General features: G+C 61.7%; 2 protein-coding genes across 4 annotated transcripts in view; both read right to left on the bottom strand.

Moving 5' to 3' along the window:
* The window catches only part of PHF12 (PHD finger protein 12), a 32,445-nt gene extending 28,124 nt beyond the window's left edge, over positions 1-4,321 (bottom strand). For both annotated transcript variants that reach the window (XM_065694408.1, XM_065694409.1), the window contains exons 1-2: positions 3,948-4,321; positions 3,426-3,607 (exon numbers count right to left, since the gene is read on the bottom strand). In XM_065694408.1, coding sequence (XP_065550480.1) covers positions 3,426-3,607; positions 3,948-4,013 — 248 coding nt within the window. In that variant the 5' untranslated portion in view covers positions 4,014-4,321. The remainder of the gene's footprint in view (positions 1-3,425; positions 3,608-3,947) is intronic.
* Positions 4,322-5,371: 1,050 nt separating this feature from the next.
* Positions 5,372-19,675, bottom strand: SEZ6 (seizure related 6 homolog). 2 transcript variants are annotated; one of them, XM_065694460.1, is made up of 17 exons: positions 19,606-19,675; positions 12,022-12,600; positions 11,814-11,947; positions 10,886-11,078; positions 10,048-10,233; positions 9,806-9,974; positions 9,095-9,261; positions 8,818-9,012; positions 8,436-8,574; positions 8,160-8,356; positions 7,888-8,082; positions 7,615-7,806; positions 6,815-7,012; positions 6,687-6,725; positions 6,476-6,596; positions 6,298-6,400; positions 5,372-5,606 (listed from the first exon to the last, which is right to left on the bottom strand). In XM_065694460.1, exons 1-17 carry the CDS (start codon positions 19,673-19,675, stop codon positions 5,574-5,576), a joined length of 2,910 nt encoding a protein of 969 aa, XP_065550532.1. In that variant the 3' UTR covers positions 5,372-5,573. The 2 variants fall into 2 exon arrangements, with proteins under 2 accessions (XP_065550532.1, XP_065550531.1); XM_065694459.1 differs by having other exon boundaries at positions 5,372-5,590.
* Positions 19,676-20,388: the final 713 nt, after the last annotated feature.

Here is a 20,388-nt window from a genome sequence, read left to right as displayed (position 1 = left end):
TCAATCATGTAAAGAAGGAGCGTACACCATTCCCAGGGGCCTGGGTTAAGGCAGAACATCAGAATGGAAATGCAGGCTGCACCATTACCCAAAGCAGCGGATTATGGGCAAACAGCATAACCAAAAGCAGACTTAAGAGCTAAAAAGCCTTCGCTCTGTTTCAAGAATTACTAAGAACTGAAAAAAAACCAGCCCCCTCTGTAAATTCAAACCTGAAGACAGTCACCTGACCGCAATATTAATCCAAGTATGTTGAAATTAAGTGTCTGGAAGGGATTTTACACTTTCCTGTATCCCTTCCACCAAGGCACTTTATCTGTAGCCTGGCTGGTGATCCTCCTGCTCCATGGGCCCTCACAGTACGTGCAAGCGTTTTATGCCGAGCGAGAGGTTCTGAAATGGAGTTGCGAGAAGAGCTGACACACTGACAGATGAATGAGGAAGCCACTTGCACAGTGCATCAACAGAACTTGTTATTTACCATCAGAGATGCGCAATACTGTCAGGCTCGGAAAGTTTGGGGGATTTTGGCCGAGTGCCTTCTGTTTCCTGCAGAAGGCAACAGGCTCAGGCCCCAAACTGAAATTAAAGCAAAGCGCTGAAGTTTGAGCAGCACACACTCACCTAATGAAGCCAACTTGCTCACTACAGGTTCAAGCAACACGACAGAGAAGACTTCTCGACACAGGAAGACACAAAACTAGTTTAAGGGCTACTGAGCTGGGTTAACTCCTGGGTTTGTCTCCAGCCACCCGCGTGACTTGGGCTTATCACACCCTTGTCATTCATTGTCTTTAATAGTATGGTCTCTCTACACAGCTTTAATCAACTGATTACAAACCCCAGACCAATTAAGAGCTGCTCTTCTTAATTTCTCTTTAATTTTTTCTATGCTGATAATAAATGCAACCTGGTGCTAAAGATTGCAATAAATATTTAAAGAACAGGTAAGCTGTTGACACTATTCAGCTACTATGCCCCAGCAGAGCATTTAAACTGCTATTCAAATGACTTCAAACAAGCATTGCATTACAGCTGCTACTCTTCAAATACAAAAACAAAAGGAAGCAGAAAGGAAGTTACAAGTGCTGCCTTTATGCCTAAGTTTACAGCCAGAACGGAAGCTTACTTCAAGGAAGATGCAGGTGGTAAAGAGAAGAAAACAGGAAAACAAAACCTGAGCATCCCTTCTAGACAACCTGGTTCACGGGAAGACCTTGGCCAAGCCATGGACAGGCTTTCACGAGGAGGGAGGCAGAACTAGACCCAAGCCAGAGAGCTTTCGGTGAAGCCTATCTCCTGTGCCACTCCAAACCATGCCACATCCCACAGCAGAGTCTGTGCCATTGTCAAAAGGATACCCCAGGAGAGGCAACAACTGAAGTGAGAAAGCATCATCACAAGTGCTCCTTCCATTTCTGTTTGTAAAGGTGACCACCTAGCCAAAAATATATATGTTTAAAGTAATTATAATGTAACTAACTCAAGTACAGCCAAAGCTTTACCGATATCCGATTTACACAACTGCTTCCCACTCACCAACTACAAGAAACTTGCCAAATTAAGCCACAAAACTCAGCCTGATTTAGCCATGCACAAAGAGGTCTCATTTAAGGTTAGACTTAACCAAGACTCAAGAGTCAACCAGGAAGCCCTACAAGCGTTAGTCACAGCTCTTCCACCTCAAAATGTGAAGCTTTAACCATCGCTCCAGCCTCGCTAAGAGAAGGCTCAGGATGCACTCAGCAGCATCTGAAAGCAAACACTGAGTTTTTACGCAACTATGCCAAGGAGAAGTTAAAAAACCTCCCCTACAGAACTTAAATTAAAGCCCATCAAGAATGCTGGACGAAAATAATTAAACAATGAGTGTCCTCCTAGTAAATGTTAGAGGATCTGCACTACCACCAGTAGCACTTCCTGAGGGTAGGAGGGGATGATGTCATGGCTGCATGCTACAGCATTGTCGGGTTCGTCTGGCTACACGCTGCTAACGGGACACTCCCTACAGAACTGTGACCACACACTCGGTTTTCCTGGTATCAGCAATCAGTTTAATAAGTGTTCAGAGACCTGCAATTAGCATAGAAACGCAGTGCAACCACCAAGTAAAAAAGGGGGAGAGAAAAAAGCAGACAGACAGCTGTAACAGGGTGGCAAACAAAGCTCCAAAGCATGAAAGAGAGAAAGGAATGTGGTTAAAAAATCTCCCCTAAGGAAGAATACTCTCTACGCCCGAGCTCCAGCTGTTTGACTTGCCCCGCTCCCTCCTCCACTCCATTATCCATTCTGGCTGTGCTAATTTAACACAAACCGCCTGCGTCAACTGTTGAAGGGGAGATTTGGGTAAGGCAGCCTGGGATGCATCCAGAAAAAGGGGAAAAACTTTGGGATGGAAAGTTGAGGTGCTTTTTGGAGCGGGTTGCTTTGTGCCAAGAGCTCAGGAAGCTGCAAGGGAAGGCAGCAAGAGTCCTTCCCCGCTGCAGCCTGCACCGACCAGAGCTTCACCACCGCCTCCACATGCGCCTCAGCTCCCACACTGCACCCAGATTTGCATGCAGGGAGATCTGCCTTCACCCACAAAGCCACCCAACGCCCTGCAAGAGGATCCTAATGCCCCCCAATCCACAGCAGACACTGCCAGAGCAGGTCTGGAGCGAGGAGGAAGAGGGGAAAAAAAGGAGGGAACGGAATAAACCCGGCCAATCTTAAAGCCTGGAGGGCCAGATTGGCCACAGGGAAGGTGTTTTCACGATGGAGGGAGCGCTGCGAGGGTTTGGAAGTCACAAATGCAGCCAAAATGGCGCTGAGAATAAAAATATAATTTAAAGGAAGGTCGCCATATTGTAAACAGTGAGGCAGGGAGACACAGAGACAGCAACCTCCATTATTCCCAGCAGCTGCAGCAGCACGGAAGCGCTGGGAATGTCAGGCCTGGTGCGGAGCCGCCACCGCCGCTTCCTTCCCTCCCTCCTGCCACAGCGCTCCGGAGGGGTGTCCCCCCCCAAGCAAAGCACCCTCGGAGAGGGGTGAGGAGGGGAAGTTCCCCGCTGGGGAGGGTGGAGGAAGGCCGGGCAGGGGCAGCAGCAGCGCGGGCAGGCCGCGCAGCCAGGGCCTCGCTCCTCCTCCAGGCCTCTCGGCCGCTGCTCAGCACATAAAGAAAGGAGGGTTGCGGACCCCCACCCGCAGGGAGGGCAGCCAGAACGCTCTGCACCCCGGCTGCCGTGGATTAACCACAGAGAAGAGGATGGACATGAGTTTTGGGGGGGGGGGGGGGGGGCTGCAGGTTTGCACCTCCTTTTTATTCCTGCCGTGCACCCCCCTTTTCTCAGCGCAAAGCTAACGGGGAGCAGGAGCTGCTGGAGGGAAGGTGCTGCCTGGGCCGCGATGGCTGGATCCGGAGGGAGGACAGCGCCGAGCCTTACCAGCACTGGAGGTGGAAAGCGGCGGGGCAGTGATCGCAGCACAGCAGATCCCCTCCTTCCTTGCAGCTATCGCAGCTATCGTGGTTAGTGGCCCTGCCACTTCGCCTGGGCTCCTTCTCGGGCCTCCTGCTCTTCTTTTCCCCATCTTCGCTCTTGGGGGGAGCCAGGAGGGCCTGGATTTGCTGCACGGACAGACACACAGACAGCGCCTCTGAGGGGCTGGCACCGACCCTGACCCCAAGCGCCCTTCTCCGACGAGGGGAAAGCGGCCCCGGGTTGGGGGGGGGGGGACACGGGACGGGACACAAGGCCTGTGCCGGGCCCGCCCCGCCCGCCGGGCCCGTGTCCGGAGGGCCTCTCCCGGGGATTGGGCGCGCTGCCTCCGTCCCTCCGCACTTCCTTCTATGGCCACGGGGCTCCGGGGGGGTGGGTGCCCCTCGCCATTTTGCAGCCCCGCGGCCTCCCCCGGTCCAGGCCTCTCCTCCCCCCCCCCCCCCGCCCCGTCCGCCGCCCGGGCCTCACCTCCATGAGCCCCCCAGAGGTGTCCAGGTCGTAGACGATCGTCTTGGTCTCCATCTTCTCCCACATTCATCCAGCCCGGGAGCGGCCCCGAGAGCCGCCCCCCCCCGGCGAGAGGGAGCGAGGCGGGGATGGGGGCTTCTTATGAGGTGGGGAGGGGGGGGGGGGGAAAGGGAAGGGGGGTGGCCCCTCAGCGGCGGCGGCTCCGCGGCGAGCGGGCGGCGGGCCCTAGCCCACGGGCCGCTGCCTCCTCCGCCTGCAGGCGGGCCCGGGGGCGGCCGCGGGGGTCCCCGCTCCCGCTGCCATGCCGAGAGAGGGGAAGGAGGGGAAGGGGCGGCCCCGCGCCCGCCGCCGCCACACACGCACCGCGCACGCACCGCGCACAGGCGGCGCCGACGCTTCGGGACCCAGCGCGCATGCGCGTCCCGCGCCGCCTCCCGCGGTCAGCCCTGGCGCGCCGGTGGAGGGAGGGGGGGAGAGGGGGAGGGGGGGGGGGGGGGGGCAGAGCGCACATAACTGTACTGCGCATGCTCCATGCCGGCTGCGCGCACAGGCGGCGTAAAATAGAGGGGCGGGGCGAAAGAGGGCGGCGCGCAGGCGCGTGGCCGCCGTCACGTCCCCCGGGTGGTGCCGCCGCCCGTGACGTCACGACGCAAGAGAAGGTGGGCTCTGCCTACCCGCAGAGGGCGCGCCGGCGCGGAATCAGTCCCGTGACGTCACCCTCGCGGAGGCCACGCCTCTTAAAGCGGCAATGTCGTCCCCCCCACCCCCCCCCCCGTGCAGCGCAACGGGGAACGGTGTCTGGGGGTTCCCGGGGGGGCAGGGCTGCCCCGCTGATGAAAACGCCACCGCTTCTTCTAAAACACCTGTTTTTATTAATGAAACAACCAAAAGATGGCGGGGGGAGTCCTCTCCACCCCAGGGACCCCCAGCCCGGGTGGGACCCGTCGGGAGGTGGGCCACAGCCACACCCGGTGTCCCCCGTCCACGCCCGGGTCCGTCCCTGCTGGGGAGCCGGGGCAGGCGGGGCGGGGGGACACGTCGGTGGCGGAGGGGACGCCCCAGGGAGGGAGAAGCAAGCGGGGGGCCGGGGGGGACGCAGCATGCTCGGTGGGGGGGACACACGACACGTCCCTGCGTGACGGCGGTGGGAGACGCGGGGGTGCAGGGGGGCAGGACCTGTGCTGGGGTGGGAGAGGTGGGGTGCACCCCCATGGCCACCCAAACCCCTTTACCCCCCCCACCCCCCCCCCCGGGGCTTTGCAGGGTGCCCCTCTCCCTGCTGCACCCCCTGTGTTTCCCGGGGGGGTCCCCACAACCCCGCTCCCCCCTGCCTGGGACCCTCCTTCATTGTGTGGCTGGGGGCTTGGGGACACCCCCCCCCCCAAGTTCAGCACCCCGGGGTGGGGGTCGGGTGGCAGGGGGGCGCAGGCAGACCCCACGGGGGTCCGGGTGGGTTAGGGGGTGCAGGGGGGTGGCTGGGTCTGGGCCAGTCCCACCAAGCGCTCGGCTTGGGTCTCATTGGGAAAGGTGGACTCAGCCCGTGCTGGGGGGCTGGTGGGCACGGGGGGGCCCGGGAGGGGTGGCTGCGGTGCCCGGCTCCACGCTGCCCACTCCTAGATGGACACTTCATATTCCCTTGTCTCCTGCAAAGAAAACAGACTGCGAGGGGTTGGACACTCGGCCGATGCGTGTCCCACCCCATGTGCTGTCCCTGGATGGATGTCCCGTGTTGTGAAGGGCCCCTGGATGGATGTACCATTCTGTGCATGGTCTCATCCTATGAATGGTCTCTGGATAGATGTCCATCCTGGGAAATGATCCCTGAATGTATGTCCCATCCCATCAACAAGCCCTGGGTGTATATTCCATTCTATGTGTGGTCCCTGCGTGGATGTCCCATCCTGTGAAGAGTCCCTAGATGGATATTCCATCCCGTGCACAGACCCTGGATAGATATTCCATCCTATGTGTGGTCTCTGGATGGATGCCCATCACATGAAGGGTCCCTGGATGGATATTCCATCCTATGTGTGGTCTCTGGATGGATGTCCATCACATGAAGGGTCCCTGGATGGATATTCCATCCTATGCGTGGTCTCTGGATGGATGTCCATCACATGAAGGGTCCCTGGATGGATGTCCCATCCTGCGAATGGGACCTGGATGGATATTCCACTCCATGTGTGGTCCCTGGATGGATATCCTACCTAAAGCATGATCCCTGCAACGCATTGCCCCATTCCACTCCTGTCCTACTCCACACACAGCCCCCGGCACACAAGGCTGTTACAATGCAGGGCCCCTGCCGTGCCCAGCTCTGGCTGGGGGGACCGGGGGGGCCGGTACTTACTCCTGTCTCATAAGTGGGGTTGTCAAAAGCCGACTCCACGGTGATATGGTCATAGGGGTGGGAGCCAGCGAGGGGCAGCTGCAGGGACGGCTTCCCCTGGAGCCTGTGGGGAGCAGACAGATGGAGCAGGAGGAACACGGTGACCCCATGGGGTGCCGGGGGCCACCCGGACACTCACTTGGAGAAGTAGAGGTAAATGCCCCCGATGAGCAGGGCCACCACCAGGACGGGCAGGAAGACGGCGATGGCGACATTGGTGCCCTCCAGCGCTGGTCCCGATGGCACAGCCTTGGCCACGGCTGCATGGGATAGTCGGCTCAGCGAGGGGGCACCCCGCATCGGCTACACCCTGGCTGCTTGTCTGCACCCCATCACCCCCTTGCCCTTACCATCCAGGTTGCGGTTGCTGTAAAACTCATCATAGGAGGCTGGGGAAGGGAGGAAAGAAAGAAGCCGGGATCATCAGCGAGAAGTGGGGTGCCGAGGGGTGCCGCGGGGTGATGCGGGGTGCTCTCACCCGCCTTGCAGATGGGAGGGGAGCTGCTCCAGCGCGACGGGTGCCCGGGCAGGCAGCGCAGGCTGCTCTCGCCCAGCAGCGCCCGGCCGTCGGCGCAGGAGAAGCGCAGGGTGGCTCCCGCCGGGTACAGGCGCCGCTCGGGGCTCTGCCGCCCGCCCGCCGGCACGCCGGGGTTGTGGCACGGCTCGTAGGTCTCCGCTGTGGGGCAGGGACACGGTGCCGTCAGTGCCCGTCAGTGCCCGTCAGTGCCCGTCAGTGCCAGTCAGTGCCCGTCAGTGCCCATCAGTGCCAGTCAGTGCCCGTCAGTGCCCATCAGTGCCCATCAGTGCCAGTCAGTGCCCGTCAGTGCCCATCAGTGCCAGTCAGTGCCCGTCAGTGCCCGTCAGTGCCAATCAGTGCCCGTCAGTGCCCATCAGTGCCAGTCAGTGCCCGTCAGTGCCCGTCAGTGCCCGTCAGTGCCAATCAGTGCCCGTCAGTGCCCATCAGTGCCAGTCAGTGCCCGTCAGTGCCCGTCAGTGCCCGTCGGTGCCCGTGCCCGTCAGTGCCCATTGGTGCCCGTCAGTGCCAATCAGTGCCCGTCAGTGCCCATCAGTGCCCGTCAGTGCCCGTCAGTGCCCGTCGGTGCCCGTCAGTGCCCGTCAGTGCCCGTCGGTGCCCGTCGGTGCCAATCAGTGCCCGTCGGTGCCCGTCAGTGCCCATCGGTGCCCATTGGTGCCCGTCAGTGCCCGTCAGTGCCCATCGGTGCCCGTCAGTGCCCGTCAGTGCAGGGGACATGGCCTGGGAGAGGGGACCTGACTCACGGATGCACTTGGGGAGGCGGTCGCTCCACTTGGGTCCTCCCGCGGCACGCTCATGGCACGTCAGGGTCCCGCTGCCCGCCAGGATGTAGCCCTTGTCGCAGATGTACTGCACGGTGCCTCCCACCGGGAATCTGGGGCTGGAGACCACCCTGCGGCTGTGCTCGGCGTCCCCGGGGTCCCGGCAGGAGGTCACTGCAGGCAAAGGGACCGGTGGTGACGGTGGCTGCTGGGGATGTTCTGCGAGGCATGGGGATGCCAATGGGCACCACTCACCCCGCTCGCAGGTGGGCAGGTCGCCGCTCCATGTCAGGTCCCAGTGGCACATCAGGAGGTCGGTGCCGGTGAGCTGGAAGCCAGGGTAGCAATGGTAGGTGACCACGGTGCCATGGAGCAGCTCCGGCTGCGAGGATGTCTTCCAGCCATTGGCGATGTCTGGCAGCTCGGGGCAGGTATCATTACGGGGGACCTCTGTGAGGGTGACAGGGTGAGTGGGGTAGTGTGGGACACCGGGGACAATGGTGGCACTGTCCGACCATGAGCCTCACCAGAGAAGTGGATGACAAAGCCCTGCCGGTAGGCAAAGGCACCAGCACCGGGGTCAGACTGGAACTGGACGGTAACATCAGCGGTGGAGGCGTAGAGCTTGAAGCGGCCGCGGGCGCCCGTGTACTGGCCCAGGATGCGCGCCGTGAGGTCATCCCCGTCATAGAAGGTCAGCACATCCCCTGAGCCCAGCCGCAGCCTGGGGGAGCAGGGCGGTGAGGGCAGGGGGGAGCATGGATCCCAAACCCCTCCATCCCCGTGGCCATCCCCGCACTCACACGCGGACGTCCAGCATGATGCGCTTGTCCTCCTCCACGTGCAGCCCCCAGATGCAGTCCTGGCCCTTGCCGTATGCCTCTGGCCAGTTGGGTGACAGAACCACGCCGGATGCATCCGTCAGCTCCCCGCTGCACACCGCTGTGGGTGCATCATGGGCTCAGCATCGCTGTGGGGCACCCACCACAGCGCCCACCACCCAGTATCCAGCACCCACCATCCCCTATAGCTACAGCTCCCACTGCATCACACAGCTCCAGCACACACCATAACGCATCCCTCCTGCTCTATCCCCAGCTCCATCACCGATGGCACCCCCCAACTCCAGCACCCCCCAAACCCCATCACCAGCTCCCTTTTCCCTGCCCTGCCGCTGGTGCCCACCACGGCACGCTGGCTCCGTCTCATTCCACTGTGGATCATTGGGATCGACGCACTCGATGATGGTGGAGCCCTGCTCCAGCGTGTAACCGGGGTCGCAGCTGAACTCTACTGTGGTGCCCACGGGGTACCGGGGGTCACTGGCCGTGAAGTTCCCGTACTTGACAAAGGGCTCGTAGCAATGCCCCTGCTCGAAGGCTGCAGGCACAGGGGCAAAGGTCTGCAGGGGCCAGGCGGGCATGGGGGTGTCTGGGTGTCCCCCTCCACCCCGGCCCCATACCCTCATAGCGCAGCGCCATGCCCGCAGCGGCCCCGCTGCTGTCGGTGGTGAGCTCCACAAAGAAGTGACGCCCGGTGCTGAGCAGCCCCTCGATGGGCAGGTACTCCACCTCGTAGGAGTCATACACCGGTGGTGCCTCCACGTTGTTGCCGTTGCGGATGATGAGCCTGGCAAGGCATGGCAGGGGCAGGGTGCTGTGGTGGCCATGGCCAATAGCACCCGTGCTTGGGCATGGGTGGTAGCACGGCCGCAGTCATGGCCAGCAGCACCCATCCTTGAACATGACAAACAGCACCCACCTTTGGGCATAGCCAATGACACCCATCCTTGAACATGGTGAATGACACCAACCCTTGGCCATTGCCAATGGTGTCTTCTTTGAACATGGCCAACAGTGCCCACACCTGAGCATGGCCAACAGTGCCCACACTTGAGCATGGCCAACAGTGCCCACACCTGAGCATGGCCAACAGTGCCCACACTTGAGCACGGCCAGTGACACCCATCCTTCAACATGACCAACAGCATCTTCCCTTGGATATGTCAAATGACACCCATCCTTGAATATGACCAATGGTACCCATCTACAGGCATGGCCAACAGCACCCATCTTTGGGTATGGCCAAAAGCTCCATCCCTGGCCATGGCCCAGTGTGGGGCTGCTCCACGGTGCCCTGGTCCCCCCAGTTGCCCCCTACCCTGTTGCCAAACCTGTCATCATCCTCCGCCAGCGAGACCTTCTCGAAGTGGAGGTGCAGGCGGTGTGCGGCGGGCGCCTCCAGCAGCCAGTGGCACGTCAGGTTGTTGCTGTAGTTCCCGGGGAAGCCGGGCGAGACGATGCGTCCCACCGTGGCGTTCCGGACCACGCCACCGCACGCCGCTGCAGGAGAGGGACCATCAGCACCCGGCTGTGCCGCGCCGGCTGTGCCGCATCCCCCGGTGCCGGTGCTCACCGAGGCAGAGGGGCTCGCGGGCGCTCCAGAAGGGCCGGGTGGCGTTGAGGCAGGTGATGCGGTGGGTGCCCTGCAGCTGGTAGCCGGTGGCGCAGCGGAAGCGGGCGTCCCCGCCGGGGTGCAGGCTGCTCACCGACACCTCCCCGAACGCCGGCCGCGCCGGGAAGGGGCAGCTCAGCACGTAGGCTGCGGGCAGGCGTGGTGTTACGGATGGGGATGGAGCCCCATAAAGACCCCAGCCCGCCCAGCACCCTGGTATGGGTGCTGCAGGGCTGGGTGACACGGTGCCTATGTCTGTAATCATGCAATCAACCAGCTTGGAAAAGACCTTTACGATCAAGACCTTTCCTGCCAAGGCCACCACTGACCCACGGGGGCTTTGGCTCCACGGTGTGTGACCGCTTGCAGGGACGGTGACCCCGGCACTGCCCTGGGCAGCCTGTTCCAACGCCTGAGCACCCTCTCCATGAATAAATTGTTCCTAATATCCAGGGTAAAGCTCCCCTGGTGCAGCGTAGACCTGGTACCTCTTGTCCTGTCACTTGGGAGAAGAGACTGACCCCCACCTCGCCCCATCCTCCTTCCAGGTGGATGCAGAGAGCGATAAGGACCCCCCTGAGCCTTCTGCAGACTGAACCCCCCAGGTCCCTCAGCCGTTCCTCACCACGCTTGTGCTCCAGGCCCTGCACCGACTTCATTGCCCTTCTCTGTGTTCTTCACCCACTTAACCCACCATTAGCACAGGTAAACTCTGCCGCCCATCACCATGCTCTGAATTAACGCTGCACCAGCGAGGGAGCCCCTGGGAGGTACCAGGGTGGTGGATGCTGCCCCATACCTTGGTATCGGAAGTGGTAGGAGCTGGGGCTGTGGGGCCGGGGGCTCTGGAAGCGCAGGGTGAGGATGTTGGCAGGGCTGCGGATGACCTGGCCCCGCAGCAGGAAGGACTCATTGGCCAGGAGAGTGGGCTCCAGCCCCCCCATGCTCTCCACTGTCAGCGTCTCCCCCTCTGCCAGGCTGATGTTGTGTACCTATGGGGACAGCAGGGAATCACCACCCCGGTACCGGGCTTGGGGCTGGTCCTTGAGCAGGTTGTCCGTGGTCGATAGCGCATTGGAGCGTGTCCGTGCAGGGCAGCGCCTTTCAGATGTGGTTACCAGCACCATAAATCATCCTGCCCTGCAAGGAGTGAGCCCCCCACGGCACAGCCAGGCCCACACCGGCAGCCCTGCCAGCAGCTCCAGCCCTCTGGAGCCATTTGCTATTAATGGTGTTAATTAAGCAGTGGTGTGTGGTGATGGAGGAGCCAGGGCTGACTGTGGAGCTGCTGCTGCTGGCTCACCGCCGGCTTTCGGCAAGCCATGGGCAGAGGTGGGGACACACATCCATGTGCCACCAATGGGAGCAGCACGTGGCCTCAGCACCAGCCTCTGGTTCCAGCAGATGGGAATTGGGTTTTCCTGGCTCTGCACCACAGCATCGCTCACACCTTCTCCATCGGTGCTTCATTCATTAATCCTGCATCCCTGCTCCTGTGCTGGGTACCAGCCATGGCAGCCGGTGAGCATGGAGCATCCTGGGGCATCCCACCAGCTCATGCACCCACATCCCTGCCCTAGGGCCCAGCTCTGCTGGCTTGGGGACATGGGATAGGGACAAGACTATGTGTTTGCTGCACTCCACACAGCGATGGCACAGAGCAGGGAACATGCCATGCTTGCCCACGAGCACTTGGCACCCCATCCCACCCGCAGTTCCCATCTCACCTTGAGCTCCACGCCATAGCCAGGGTAGACAGAGATGGTGTAGGTGCAGTCCAGGCTGCCATCATAGGGGACACCGGCCAGCTCCGGGGACACCAGCCAGCCCTCAGGACCCACCAGCGTCCTATTGCAGGGGGCTGTGGTGACAGAGGAGACCCCTGCTCAGCCCCACTTCACCCCAGCTCCCCCCAGCTCCCTCCCCAGCACTCACCAGGCCCCTGCAGTGTGGTGACAGTGGTGGTGGTGATGGTGGAGGTGGTGGTGGTCCCCTCCTCATCCCCATGGACCGCAGCATCCCCAGTGTGGGATCCTGGAGATGCACCGGGGCTGATGGGTGCCTGGCTGGGGGGGGACGTGGGGCTCGATTCCAGCACCTTGGCAGGGGACCACGAGGGATCAGCAGCTGGTACAGCCCCCCACGCATCCCCCCATGGCCCTGGGTGCCCGGCTGGTGTGGTCAATGGGTCAGTGGGGAAGGCAGCCCTGGGCAGGGCAGGGGTGCGCGGTGGGGGCTCAGGGGCTGGGGGGCCAGGGTCTGGCTGCAGGGCACCAGCAGGCAGGACGGGACCAGGGCCCCCAGGCAGGAACGGTGCCTGGCCCAGGTAATCCTTCTTGAGGAAGGCTTCGTGCAGCAGGTCCTCCAGCAGCGGGTGGTGGTTGAGGAGCTTCAGCGTGGGCGCTGTGCTCACGAAGCGAGCCTCTGCCTCCCGCTCCTCCGGTGTGGGCAGCGCCGTCGGCTCCCTCTCAGCCTCAGCGCTGTCCCCGGCTTTCCTCGCCAGCCCATTGAAGCCTGTGGGGAGGAGAGAGTGTGGGGTGCTGGGGACCTGTGGATTGATGCTGCGTCATAGACTGATGCTGCATCAGGGACCGACGCTTCAGTCTGGACCAATGGTGCACTGTGGACCGATGCTGCATCATGGACTGACATGGCCCTGGGGACCAGTGATGCACCAGGGACTGAAGCTTCCTCACAGACCGATGCTGTGCCCAGTGTGGCACTTGGGACCAAGCCTTGGACATGGACTGATGCTGCACCAGGGAGCAATGCTGGTGCAGCATCAGTCCTGTGCTGCACTGGGGACCAGCATTTCACCATGGACCAACTTTTCACCGTGGACCAACACTTCATCCTCCATCATGAGAGGCAACACCTCCTGCTCACCAACACTGCACCAAAACCAGGATGACAAACAAGCACACTGACCACATGCAGTGGGACCCTGCCCTGGGGCAGCCCTGGCAATTAAGCCATGGCTAATTAGTGCATAACTGCAGCTTGACCCACGTTAAGGGGTGCTCACCTCTCCCATTGCAGGCATGCAGGTGATTGCCATGTCTGCCGTAACCAGCTGCGCCGGGAATGCCATGGCTCCTCCGAACATTAATCCCTGAGCAAATCCCAGACACTTACAGCCTTTAGACCAAAACCAAAAGCATTTAATCAGCCTTAATGAGCCACCAGCATCTCTCCTTGCTGGGTCTGGTCTCCTCTCCCGGGGGGGGGGGCACAGCTGCCCAGCCCCACCATACCATGGCAGGAGGGGATGCCATGGTGGCAGGGATGCTATGGCAGCACCCAGCATCCCTCTATGGCCAGTTGGGAGGCCACAGGAGCACACGGGCATGTCCTGCCACCGTGCACAGGCGCTGATGACATGATACTGCCAATTACTAGGTAATTATAGCAGGGCAGGGCCCCACGAAGATTAATTACTCTGTGACTGCTGCTTTTAGGGACTATTAAGAGACATTAGCTTGGGTGAGCAGCATGGGAGGGAGCTGGTGGGTGCCAGGAGGCATCCCAACCACCCAGTGCATCCCCTTGGCTCCCTTACCATTACCCGGGGATGGTGGCAATGCCCCGGCCACAGCAGCACGGTGGGAGGTGAGTATCTGACCACACCGGCTCCAAAAGGTTCACTTGCCCCCCAGCAAGGCCCGAATTATTTTTTAATGGGATCCATTTATTTGAACATAAAACTTAATGGGTTTGTACTGAAGGGCACCCAAACCTCTCTTAGGCTTTAATAGCAGATTAGTGCTCAGGGACCAGCCCCTCAGAGCAGAGGCTAGAGGAGGGATGCCCACCCTCGGCCTCCTGCACCCCTTGCCCATGACATCTCAGTTGCCCAGGATGCTGGGAGCACAGTGGTCCCCATTGGGGCTGCTGGATGAGGTGGGACCCCACAGCAAGATCCCTACAGCAGGTCCTACCTGGGTGCTGTGGCACCCTGGGCTGGGCAGCGGGTGCTGCCCTGGGCCCTGCGTGGTGCTCTGTGTACCACAGGATGCTCCCAGCACCGTGTGATGCTTCTGGGTACCATGAGATGTTCCTGACACCAGGGGATGCTCTGCGTACCGCTGGATGCTTCCAGCACCAGAGGATGCTCAGAGCTGGAGATGCCCTTGGATGCAGGATGCTTGGAGCACTGTGAGAAGGCAGCAAGTGCCCAGATGTTGCCACCCATGTTCCTCAAGCACCACCAGATTAAGACCCTCCACCCCTACAGATATCTCTAAGCAGCTTATCTCCAGCACCACATCTGTGTCCCTCCCACAGCCCCAAGGAGACCAGGGGCTGCCGGCATCAAACCCTGCCACCTACCACCCACCTCCCGGGCCCTGGCACCCCTCCAGGGCTCAGGGTGCGCACAAACACTTGCAAAGGACCCACCAAACCCCCAACAGCCGGGTGCCCATGGGGGCTGAAGCTGGGCTGGGGTCCTAATCCCTCACATCGGCTTTACGAGGCAGGAGTCTATTAATGGGAGCTGGGGAGATGCTGGAGACTAATGGGGCTGTGGCGGCGGCCGCCCCGCCGTTGGGAATCAATGCTGCCGGCTGTCACAGATACATAAATAAGGCAGCACGTGGCCTCCTGGGGAGCAGCGATCGATGCTGCCCGACAGGAAAGTAACAACACAGCAGAGGCCACGGGTCAGGGCCCTCGGCTGTCCCAGGAGCATCGCGGTGCTGCTCCGTGCCTCAGTTTCCCCATCGGTAGGGGGGTGGTGGCTGGCGGGAGGTGCGGGCAGCCGGGTCCGGGGGGGCAGGGGTTGGGGCTTGCAGGAATCCAGGGTTATTTTCCAATTTAAAATCCAATCTGGTTTTGCCCCCGTGGCCGGGGCCGGCAGCGGTGATGAATGAGCTGTCAGGCAGCCGGCGCCACGCTCCCCGCTCCGCAGCCCCAGCACTTGGGTACAGGACGTGCCCGCTTGATGCCAGATCCCCCATCTCCGTGGGGAATGGGGACCCTCGCTACCAGCAGGCAGGGAATGAGTGCGGATGGGAAGGTGTAGGCAGTGTGATAGCACAGGCAGTGTCAGGATGCAGGCAGGAGCAGTGGGTGGTGTAAACGCACAGGCAGGCATGGTGGGTGTAAGCAGTGGGTAGGTGAGTGCAGGGAGGTGCACACACACAATGTGATGGTGCAGCAGGGATGTGCAGGCAGCTCCCTATGCCAACACCACTGCCACGCAGCCAAAGCACTGCCATACAGCAAGCTGGGCACCCCACTGGCACCCACATCCTGCTACCCCATGGCCTCCTCCATGCCCAGATGCCCAAGCCAAGGATGCTGGAGCAGCTGGGACCAAGGGGCTGCCCCGGTGCCTGGGGATGCTGCTGGTGAGCGCGGCCGCCAGCCCTGGCAGCTACCAGAAGAGCTCAGTTTAATATTCATGGCGGCGCTGGCGGGGAAGCGTTTGACCTTGTATGTTCTGCGATTCTCCTTGAATTGAACAGTCATTTACCCGCTGACACATGTCACATGTCACCACAACCAGCTCCCCGGAGCACCGCGGCTGTGGCACACCGAGCATCACCGACACCGCGCGGGCAGGAGGGCAGAGCCCAGCGGGCACCAGGGTGCCCATCCCCGGGGTCTCCCTCCCTCCCCACCCCTGCCGAGGGTGCCCCCATCCCCTCCTCGTTGCCCACAGCCTGTGCAATCCCTCTTTCCCTGCGGAGCTAATGCATTTGTACAGCAATTTCCCTGAGCGGCGGCAGTGATGAATTGCTTGTCTGCTGCTATTTCGGACCTGGGCGCTGGAGCCGTGCGGTGCCACGTCCCTCCTCCCCAGATCAGTGCCCGAATCAGCCCCATCCCAGCCCTGCATTGGTATCCCTGGGATGGAGCCCCTATTGATGGGCAGCACCCGCTCTGTGCCACCCCGGGGTGCCCGTGGCATGGGTACCAGCTCCCCACAGGGCTCTGTGCCGGCCTGGGCTCCACAAGGACACAACACAGCTCATCCCCTGGTGGCAGAGGGGGCACCCGCCCTATAGGGCACCCTTGGGTGCATGGCTCCAGGCAGGAGGCAGGCAGAGAGAGAAGAGCCACACTGCCCTGCCAGCTCCCCTTCCCTGTGTCTGCTGCTGGTGACAGTAATTGAAATGTGCTTGTCTGGCTCTGTGTCGGGCTGCTCAGCCATCACCCTCCCTGCAGACACCGATCCCTCCCAGTGGGTGGGAAGCATGGAGCATCGCACCGGGGCTGGCATCCCAGCTGCCTCCAGCACCCACCTTTGCCCCGCTGGGAATTCAGCATGAGCATCCCTCTGCTCCATCACTGCTCTTCATGTAGGATCCCAGACTGGTTTGGGCTGAAGGGACCTTAAAGCTCCTCCAGCTCCAACCCCTGCCCTGGACAGGGACCCCTTCCACTGGAGCAGCTTGCTCCAAGCCCCTGTGTCCAACCTGGCCTCAAACACTGCCAGGGATGGGGATGAACCAAAGCCACCATCCCCTCCCATTGCCACCTCCCAGCACAGCTGGGGACCCCCAGAGCGCGCCCTGGCTGGGCATCACCCCCATGCACTGCTCGGCATCAGCTGATGCCGTCTTTCAAGCACCTCTCTCCATTTTCACAGGGTCACAGCAGCGCTCTTGCAGCTGATTAATATTTGATCCCTTCAGCACAGCTCGTTACTGTGCTTAAATTATATATGTGAGAATCCCCAGTGGCATGGCAAGTGGGCAGGCCAGTGCCTGGTGCTTCTCACACAGGCTGGGCATTGAGCACATTCCCAATGGGATGCTCTGACACCTCAGAGGATGCGACAAGGGGCGCCAGGTCTCATTGCAGGGCAGGCTGGTGGGGAGCCAGGGAGATGGAGACATCCTCTGACAGGTCCAGGCAGCCCCTCTGCCACCCAAGGATGTCCATGGAGGGAGCGGTGCTGGTACCCTGGCTGGCTCCATTCCTCTGACAGCCAAAGGAAGGGATGCTGGCGCTCTGGAGCTGCTGCCTGTGACTAGAGGGAATCCATTACCTCCCTGGTTATAGGCAGCTTTCAAAGGCAATCTTTCAATTGTGTGCATTTAAAGAATTGATCGGAGGCAAAATTATCCTCTCCCGCCAGAGTCACCGCAGACACAACTCCATCCACCTCCCCTGCGGCCTCCCTGAGCTCACAGGGGGCCTGGATCCTGGGATCATCCCTGGCCTTCACCCCAGCACAACCCCAGTGAGCCCCGCTCCCATCTGAGGGTCCCTCCATTGCTCTGCACCAGCCGTTACCCCTTTGCACCCCATTTTCCTCCCACATTCCCACTCTCTGGCTCTGCCAGGTGCCTGCACAGAGCCTGGGGCCGGCAGCCCTGCTCGGTGCAGCGCTGTATGCCAAATTCATCCCCATCTGCAGCAGGTCCTGCGGCAGCCAGGCTCCCATGGGGATGATGGAGGCGGCTGGTGCAGCCCTGCATCCCCATGGGGCACCCTGCCCTCCCATCCTCTGGCTTAAGAGCATTATCCACATAATCCCGGCCTGGCGCATGCAGTGTGGCAGTGATGAACTCCGAGGCACGCAGGGGATGAGCACATACGATGTTAATTCCTATAGCAGATCCCACTCCCTTCTCCTCTCACCAAAACTCCAGCCAGCACCGACATCCCCAGGGATGTCTTGTCCCCAAATCCATGGCTCCTATGATCATGGTGGATGGGGCTGACACTGGACGGCATGGCACAGCTCATGAGGGCACAGTCAGGCCCTGTGCCACCCATCACAACCCACAGGCTGCAAGAACCCCACATTACAAGGAGGTCCCTTCAGCACAGGAGAGATGATCCCCCAAACAAGCCAGGCCTGCCATGGCTTTAGAGAGCTGGGAAAAGGGGCTGCAGTGGGGCAGGGCGGATGGAACCATGCCTGGCACCATACCCCAGCTGCATCAGTGCTGTGGGGCTCAGACCCCACTTACTCCTGTGGGTACTGGCAGCTGGTGCTGCCCCATGGCTGGGCCAAACCTTTAGGGCACTGGGTTCTAGCCCCGCATTGCCACCATCCAGAGGACATCACCAATCCCCTCAGCCTGGGTGAGGGTTCTGTGAGCCCTGTACCCGTATCACCCAGACCCACAGCGCATCCCCAGCATGCTCCAGCCCATCAATGCCAAGTCAAGGCCGTGGTGACAAGGTGGTGCTGCATGGAAATCAGGGTGCTGGGCTGGGAGCCCTGCCTGCTGGGGGACAGGCAGCGGGTGGGTGAGTGTCAAGGGCAATGCCCAGCACATTGCGGGGGACACAGGATGAATGGGACCCCACAGCTCCCAGCCCTAGGAAGAGCCTGGCACCTCCCAGGGCATCCCTACCTCTAACACTGGGAAACGCACGTACAGGGTTTAATTAACTTTATTGATATTCAGAAATTAGGGGACTGACTAGAGGTAATTGCTCATTAGAAATCATTAAACTGACACTGTAAGCACCAGCCTCCCTTGGGGGAAGCCAGAGCCCTGCTCCCAGGACAGAACCAGGCACACAGACACCCCCCTCCCTCACCCCTCTACATGCAGTGGGGTGGGAGATGTGGGTGCCATGGCCTTGCCGCGCTTGCTGCCATGCAGAAGTTCCCCCATCCACCCTCTCCACCCAAGCAAGAGGCTGTGGCATCACTCCCGGCGGCACAGTGAGACGGGAATAGCAGCGGGCACAGGGCCACGACGCCCTTCCCTGGCTGGGCTCTGCTGCCAGATGGGGAGTTTATGTAAGTCCCTGCACGGCTGCTGCCTGCAGCTTGCCCGAGCCCCGCAGGCAGCCCTGCCTGCACCCCACCAGGGCCAGCAGGGATGGATCCCCACCCGCTCCTCACCCTGCCTATGGTGAACTGGGGCACCCCAAGCCCCGGTGTGTCCCCAGGCTTGGGGTTTGGGGCAGCAGAGCCGCAAGGCGTCAAGGCTGCCCGTGCCCCATGGGTGGCAGAGCTAAGGAGCTGAGCTGGGTGTTGGCTGCTCTCCTTGGGAAGGACCAACCCCCACTATCCCTTCATCTCCCCTGCGCCCTCCCCATAGCCAAAGGGGCCACCCCAAGCGAGCCAGAGGGGAAGGGAGGGACAGAGACGAACGTCCCCGGGACCCACAGCATGGAGGGACCGGCTCGCAGCCAGCGAGGGGTGTCGAAGGGCTCGATGCTGCGGGCGCGGGTCCCCCCCCTCGCTAATACCGGCAGAGGGGCTGTCTCCGGCGCCCGCCGGGGGCGGCGTTGCACCAGCCCGGCTGCAAACAGCTCTGCGCGGCCCCGGCGGCTCCCGCTCCCCGCACCACCGGAGGGAGGGAGGGAGGGGGGGTGCGGCGGATAACGGCGAGGCGGTGGTGGGGGCCCCCCCGGTGCGGCGGGGTCGAGCGCAAGTTGGCAAAGTTTAGCGGCGACGGGGCTGGGGCCACCGGTACCGGGGGGTGTTGGTGTGTATGGGGCGGGTGACCGGGACGGGAGGGTGTATGTGTGTGGGGGGGGGGGGTCACGGGTGTGAGGAGGGGAGCGGGGAGGGGGGGTGATGGCGGTCCCGGCTCTTACCGTGTGCGGTGGCCCCGAGCAGCGCGGCGAGCAGCGGCAGGAGCCGTGCGGGCGGCGGCGCGGAGCCCATGGCCGGCGGCGGTCAGCACCGCGGACAGCTCCGCGCTGCGGGCACGGCCGCGCCGCAACGCTCCGAGTGCGGCGGCCGCCAATCCCGCGGCCGTGGAGGGAGTTGGGCGGGGGGGGGGGGGACACCCCGCCGTAATGCTCCGAGTGCGGCGCACGGCGATCCTGCAGGCTGGAACGGGGAGGGAACGGGGAGGGAACGGAGAGGGGGGGGGGCTCCTCCCTGCCACCCCCTCCTTCCGCGCCGTAACTCTCCGAGCACGGCGCCCGCAAATACTGGGAGATGGAGGCGGGGGGGGGGGCGGGTCTCCTACACACCACCCTTCCCGAATGCAAACGGCCCTCCAGGCTGGGGGCCTGTGGAAAGCTCAGCGGTACCCACCCCATCATATCTCTCCCCCCCACCCCATCATATCTCCCCCCCCACCCTATCTCCCCCCCCCCAACCCCATCATATCTCCCCCCCAACCCCATCATATCTCTCCCCCCCCAACCCCATCATATCTCTCCCCCCCCAACCCCATCATATCTCTCTCCCCCCCCCCAACCCCATCATGTCATCTCCCCACCCCACTCTGGATACCCACTCCTTTCAGCTGCCGTTCTCCATCTCCTCCTAAATAGCCCCAGTTAGGGCTGAGCTCATCATCCCTAATCAGGGCAACCTGGGCCCAGGGCAGCTTGGGGTGTGTGTGTGTATTCTGTGTTCCAAGGGGC

Source organism: Lathamus discolor, chromosome 14 (assembly GCF_037157495.1).
Source record: "Lathamus discolor isolate bLatDis1 chromosome 14, bLatDis1.hap1, whole genome shotgun sequence".
Lineage (NCBI taxonomy): Eukaryota > Metazoa > Chordata > Aves > Psittaciformes > Psittacidae > Lathamus > Lathamus discolor.
This window is presented reverse-complemented; position numbering and strand designations above follow the sequence as displayed.

Coding starts and splice junctions, on each gene's coding strand:
- SEZ6 (XM_065694460.1), bottom strand. CDS start 19,675: ATGGGCTCCGCGCCGCCGCCCGCACGGCTCCTGCCGCTGCTCGCCGCG. Junction 7,013..7,614: donor CCGCCTCCCCAAGTGCATCC/GTGAGTCAGGTC, acceptor CCTGCCCCACAG/CGGAGACCTACGAGCCGTGC. Junction 6,597..6,686: donor CAGCAACCGCAACCTGGATG/GTAAGGGCAAGG, acceptor TATCCCATGCAG/CCGTGGCCAAGGCTGTGCCA.